At 43.8% G+C, this 6,466-nt stretch overlaps 2 protein-coding genes across 2 annotated transcripts; both read left to right on the top strand.

Moving 5' to 3' along the window:
• The first annotated feature begins 233 nt into the window (after positions 1-233).
• LOC140852814 (putative disease resistance protein RGA3) lies at positions 234-757 on the top strand. The gene is made up of 2 exons (XM_073246375.1): positions 234-637; positions 745-757. The coding sequence occupies exons 1-2, from the start codon at positions 234-236 to the stop codon at positions 755-757; spliced, it is 417 nt and encodes a 138-aa protein (XP_073102476.1).
• LOC105055239 (putative disease resistance protein RGA3) lies at positions 652-4,696 on the top strand. The gene is made up of 3 exons (XM_073247006.1): positions 652-2,923; positions 3,718-4,211; positions 4,314-4,696. The coding sequence occupies exons 1-3, from the start codon at positions 834-836 to the stop codon at positions 4,340-4,342; spliced, it is 2,613 nt and encodes an 870-aa protein (XP_073103107.1). The 5' UTR covers positions 652-833; the 3' UTR covers positions 4,343-4,696.
• Positions 4,697-6,466: the final 1,770 nt, after the last annotated feature.

Raw genomic sequence — 6,466 nt, 5'->3', positions numbered from 1 at the left:
GCCGTCCGGTTGACCTCCGGGGAAGGAACGCGGCTATATCCCTCGCACGAAAGAAAGACGCACCTTCCTTCTGGCCCGGCGACAAGTAGGATCCCTCCAGGAAAGAGGAGATCGCGCGTAGGTCAAGGTCTTTGGGATCTTTACCTATAGGCTTAAAAGGATCTATAGTGCCTCACAACCTCCCCTTCTTTTTGAGTGTTGAGAGATCCATCCGCCTCTGGTAGTCTCCAAAAATGGCCATGATCTTAGATGCCTTTGTGGGAGGGTGTGTTCGCAAGGCTTTAGAATTTGTAGAAGGAGAGATGTCTATGATGCTAGGCGTGAAGGATGATCTCAAGAAACTTCAAAGAAGAATGGAGAGGATAAGAGGTTTTCTTCAATCTGCGGAGCAGAAGAGACATGTAGACCCGTGTATCGATACGTGGGTGATGGAGCTGAAAGATGTCATGTATGATGCCGACGATATCATCGACCGTTGTAAGATCGAGGGCAGGATATTGTTGGAAAATTATTCGTCCACATCAGCGGTACGCCATCCCTCCTCATCTTCATTTTCTGCCTTTGGCTCCCTCAAGTTCCAGTATGAAATTGGTAAGAAATTAAAAGAACTTAATGATAGGCTAGAAGAGATTGACAGGTATAGATCAAACTTGCCTGAACTAGAATACACCAGGCAAAGTGCTCGAGAGACTAGTGTAAATACCCGTCAAACTTTTTCCGTTGTGATCAAGTCTGATATTGTAGGGACGGAAATTGAAAAAGCTACCCAGAGTCTCGTGCAGTCATTAATTAAAGAAGATAATAAAAAATACGGAGTTTTAGGGATTGTTGGGATGGGTGGAATCGGCAAGACCACTCTTGCTTCTAACATATATAATGACGCAAAAATAAAAGAAAACTTTCCTAAACGGGTATGGGCGTGTATTTCTCAAGATTTTTCAGAAACAAAATTGCTAAAAGAGATAATTGGGGGTGTAGATGGAAATTACAAGGGTGCTGAAACTAAGGCAGAGCTTGTTTCCTGTCTTTCCTCTCTACTTTCAGAAAGATTCTTTATAGTATTAGATGATGTATGGAAGCCAGATGTTTGGGAGGATTTGCTTAGATATCCCTTTGAAAGTGCAACAACCAATGGTAGGATTGTAATTACCACTCGAGATGAGAGCGTGGCTAGAAGTATTAGAGCAGAGATACATTATGTTGATAAAATGGATGATGACAGTTGCTGGAAATTGCTCCACAAGAATGTCTTTGAAGATGATGATGAAGAGGAGGAGATCTCTAGTTTTAAAACGATCGGGATGAAAATTGTTGAAAAATGTGATGGTCTTCCTCTTGCAGTCAAGGTTATTGCAGGGGTTCTAAGGTCGATGGATAGAAGCACCATAGAATGGAATAAGGTTCTCGAAAGTGATGCTTGGTCCATGAGCCAACTTCATGAAAAACTCCCAAGAGCTCTATTTTTGAGTTATGAAAATTTACCATCGGATCTTAAACAGTGTTTTCTTTATTGCTCGTTGTTTCCTGAGGACTATAAAATGCATCGCAAGGATCTCATTCATTATTGGGTGGCCGAAGGTTTTGTAAAAGCAACACAGGGAGATGCACTTATGGAAGATCTGGCAGAGGATTACTATAAGAAATTAATTTGGCGGAACCTTTTACATGGTCATGGTGATAACACTTGGTGCACAATGCACGATCTGTTACGTTCCCTTGCTCTTTTTATGATTCGTGATGAGAGCATTTTTCTTGGCAACGAGCAATCACCTAACACAAACCCGTTGAGTAAACTTCGTCGCTTGTCGATGGTGAACGCGGGGGAGATTTTGGAAGTTCCTGATGTAATAAAACAGCAAAAGTGCTTAAGATCCCTTCTTGTTTGGAGTAGTTATAAGACCAAGATTGTCCAGAATGAACTTTTTGAAAATTTGAGATATCTGCGAGTCATGAAGCGGAGCAACACGAGACTTGAGAGCCTTCCGGATTCTGTAGGAGATCTTTTGCACCTGAGATATCTAAATCTAAATTGGACGCAAATCAAGGAGTTGCCAGAGTCCATTGGGCGCCTTGTAAACTTGGAGATACTAAACCTGTCAGATTGTAAATCCTTACATACTCTCCCTAAGGCCATCACAAAATTGTACAATCTAAGGTGCCTTCGTCTCCAAGGTACTCCATTGAGTTATGTACCAAAGGGAATAGGTAAATTACAACGTCTTAACCATCTTGAAGGATTTGTGGTCGGCCATGATGACAGAAGAGACACGCAAGATGACGAGGGGTGCGGCCTGGAGGAGCTACAATCTCTGTCTCAGCTGATATTCCTGTCGATACGAAGGTTGGAGAGGGCACTACCAGGGGGAGCTCTGGTGCTCACGAACAGCCGCTCTCTGAGGACACTAATTTTGGAATGCAACAAACCTGGATATGCGGAAGAAGCAATTGCAATCCAGAGAAATGACAAGACTTATAATGAGCTCTCTCCTCAATCCACCCACCTACAGAAACTTGAGATTCATAACTTCATTGGTACTGGATTTTTCAGCTGGATGATGTCCTCTCCTTTAAGTGCCTCTTTTCCTAATTTGACATCCATAACACTGGATAATTGTATATCATTCCCGCAGCTTCCTCCACTAGGCCTGTTGCCCCAGCTGCAATCACTTATAATTAAAGATGCAGATGCAATCAAAACTATCGGACCTGAATTTCTTGGACCCCGTGCATCGTCAGCAGCGACTTCATTTCCCAAGCTTGAAGAGCTGCAATTTTTTGGGATGAAGAACTGGGAAGAATGGTCGTTTGGTATGGTGGAGGGGGTTGGTGAAGAAAGAAGAGGAGCCCCCAAGTTGCTGCCTTATCTCAGCAAGTTGGGTCTTTGTGGATGTCCCAAGCTGAGATCTCTTCCTCCACTGGGCCTGTTGCCCCAGCTGAAATCCCTTTGCATTGAGACAGCAGATGCAATCAAAACTATCGGACCTGAATTTCTTGGCCCCCGTGCATCGTCAGCAGCGACTTCATTTCCCAAGCTTGAAGAGCTGGAATTTTATGGGATGAAGAACTGGGAAGAATGGTCGTTTGGTATGGTGGAGGGGGTTGGTGAAGAAAGAAGAGGAGCCCCCAAGTTGCTGCCTCGTCTCATGACATTGACACTTGATGGTTGCCCCAAGCTCAGAGCTCTTCCTCCACTGGGCCTGTTGCCTCAATTGAAATCCCTTTATATTAATGATGCATATGCAATCAAAACCTTCTTGGCCCCCGTGCATCGTCAGCAGCGACTTCATTTCCCAAGCTTGAAGTGCTGATATTCGAAGAGATGTCCAACTGGGAAGAATGGTCGTTTGGTATGGTGGAGGGGGTTGGTGAAGAAAGAAGAGGAGCCCCCAAGTTGTTGCCTCGTCTCATGAAATTGGAGCTTTCATTTTGCCCCAAATTGAGAGCTCTTCCTCCACTGGGCCTGTTGCCTCAATTGAAATCCCTTTATATTACTGATGCACATGCAATCAAAACCATCGGACCTGAATTTCTTGGCCCCCGTGCATCCTTAGCAGCGACTTCATTTCCCAAGCTTGAAGTGCTGGTATTTTATAGTATGTCCAACTGGGAAGAATGGTCATTTGGTATGGTGGAGGGGGTTGGTGAGGAAAGAAGAGGAGCCCCCAAGTTGCTGCCTCGTCTAACGAAATTGCAGCTTTCACTTTGCTGCAAGCTTAGAGCTCTTCCAGAAGGCTTACGGCATGCCACCAATTTGCAGGAATTGAATATCAATCGTGTCCACGACTTAAAAGAAATCAACAACCTTTCCTCACTGAAATCTCTGGAAATAGAATATTGCCGAAGGTTGGAGCACGTGGAGAATCTTGATAAGTTGGAATACCTGACAGTGGAATTACCTGGTTTCAAACAGATATCCACCACTGATGCTGATGGACATATAGTGCACCTCCCACAGTGGTTATTGGAGCTCCTTGGGCAGCATTCTCTTAAAAAATTTAAACTGAGATGCAGCTTACCAGTCCTTAAGACCTTCCTCAAGGGCGGCCCCAACTGGCCCATCATTCAGAGGATCCCCGAGGTCAAGATCGTAGGCGATTGGCGTCCAAGTGGCATATCATATATTCGGTATACCAAGGACCCTCCAACCTTCGAAACCATAGAGAGGAATCTGAAGAATCGGAGACATCCTAAAGCATCCTCTCTTCTCCGAGGTGATTTCTCATTCTATTACATTTTTGTTTCCATTTTTTAGTCTATCCATCGCAACGAGACTTGCTAGCATGTATGATCTCATATTTGCTCTCTTTTTGCAGTTACAAATGCTTGTGGAATAGGCGGTTGAGATGGGAATGTCCCTCAGGATCATGGGACCAGTGGGTTCATCATTTTTACCATCTTTTATAATTATCTAAATCTCTGTATTGGACTTTCTGATTTCTTTTTCCTAGTATTATGATGCAGCTGTAGCTTTCCTTTCCTAGTGTTTTGAAGAAACTGTCATTTGCTTGAGTATAATTTTTCTTCTGAATGTAAATATTAAGAATTGGTTTATCCACTATAGTTATCTTCTCCATTATGTTGTTGTAACACAATCACAAAGATTTTGAATTTCGTGAACTACCGGACCCATTCCCCGTTTCTGCTCATATTCTGTGCTTTTGTGGCACTTCGTTCAAGGAATATAGGACTTTTATGATGTTTTTGTGTTCCTTGACCTAGTCTTTGGTTTCAGAGTCTCTCTTGTTGCATGCTTTCTAAAAGAATTGCTTGTCGGAATGATGAGTGCAATGGTCTTTTCAGGGAATCCCGATTATAAGGTGCTTGCGGATCTGGCAAATTATTCTTTGAATCTGATCAGAGTGTCCGCTGGATCTTGTTGTTCTAAAGCAAGGATATTTTGGTTGTGGATGTGATATATAGAGGATTGGTGTAAAAATAAAAACAGAACTCTTTAGGCCCTCTGGTGCATTTGTTGCAATGCAGGTGGCAATTTTGTGGCAAGGATGCATCGCCAGTAGATATGTCAGCTAGCTTTGGGTGTTTTGAGGCAATTAAAGAATGTCAACTTTCAGACACTTCAAGGCCTCTTGGAAAGGTTCTGAGTCCAAGTTTTGATTGGAGGCTGCAGAAGAAAAGGCACAGATGGAGTCTATGCGCACTGTATGCAGAATTAATGAATGCATGTATCAGGTTTGAGCTTGAGAAGAATGGCAATTTCCCAATATTGTCGAGTTTAGCAGCAAATTGGCCAGTGAGGTTGCAATATCTTTGAAGCAGAAGGTTTATGATGTGGTGCTGAAGCAGGCGGCATCGGTGAGGAAGCAATTGAGATAGAATACAACCCTCGATGCAAAGCCAGACATGGCGATTTCAGGAGCTACAAGCTTGTTGAACGAGGCTTATGATCATTTGTAACACCCGGCCCATTTGGCCCTTAAACCAGACCCATATAAAAGCAAGCCCATACAAAAAAAAAAGGGGGTGGGGGGGGGGGGGGGTGGATTTGGGAAGAAGACTCTCGATGGGAGTCTTCTTCTCCGATGAATCTCGAACGGAGAAGAATTTTAGGACCCTTAGAGCTCTAGGGCCCTCTATAAATAAGACTCCCTTCTCCCTCATGACCCTCCACCGGCCTTCCTCCCTCTCCTTTCCTCTTGATTTCTTTCATTGAAGCCGTGACCTCTCGTACTCGTGCTCACTAAAAATTAGAGCCGACGACACTGCTGAAGCTTAAGGTAAGCCCTTCCCCTCTTTCCCATGGCTTCGTGCAACCTCGCCGGCCATCGGGTTCGTCGAAAAATCTACAAAACCATAAAGCTTTGTTTGATCGAGCCTTTTCTTCTTTGATTCCAACCACCGACGCTGCTGCTCGTGGTGCCGCACCCCTGTAGCATGACCCCCACCTCCCAAACTTTCTTCTCCGAAGGTCATGGCCGCCGGTGACCGACCAATGGCCGAAAAACAAGAGGTAAGGGACGGATCCCCTATTTTTTTGATTTTCTGTAAGTTTCTTGCCGGTCGAACCTCACTGCCTGCCTCCTCTTGCTCTGTCGCCGCCCCTCGTCAGAGCTCGAGCCATCGAGCTCCTCTCTTTGGTCCTTCCCTTGTTCAGTCAAGGAAGAGGAAAGAAAGAAGAAAACGGAAAAAGAAGAAGAAGAAGAAAAGAAAAAAATAGAAAAAAAAATAGAAAATTTTCTCTCTCTCCTCTCTCTCCTTTCTCTCTCTTTCCTCTCCCCTCTCTCTACCTTCTCTCTCTATTTTCTCTCTCTATTTTCTCTCTCTAGACTTTTTTCTCTCATTATGGATTTTGTCTCTCTAGGATCTTTCTCTCCCTTTCTGATTTGTATCACAGATCCTAGGATAAACTTGAGATAAAAATATGATGACCTGAGATTGCTCCAAAATTCATGCAGTAGATTGATTTCAGCTTGATCTTTATTTAAAATTTATAACATTGATCATAGTT

The sequence above is a fragment of the Elaeis guineensis genome, chromosome 12 (assembly GCF_000442705.2).
Source record: "Elaeis guineensis isolate ETL-2024a chromosome 12, EG11, whole genome shotgun sequence".
In the NCBI taxonomy this organism is placed as follows: domain Eukaryota; kingdom Viridiplantae; phylum Streptophyta; class Magnoliopsida; order Arecales; family Arecaceae; genus Elaeis; species Elaeis guineensis.
Note: the sequence above shows the minus strand (reverse complement) of the source record. Positions and strands in the feature narration are given on the sequence as shown.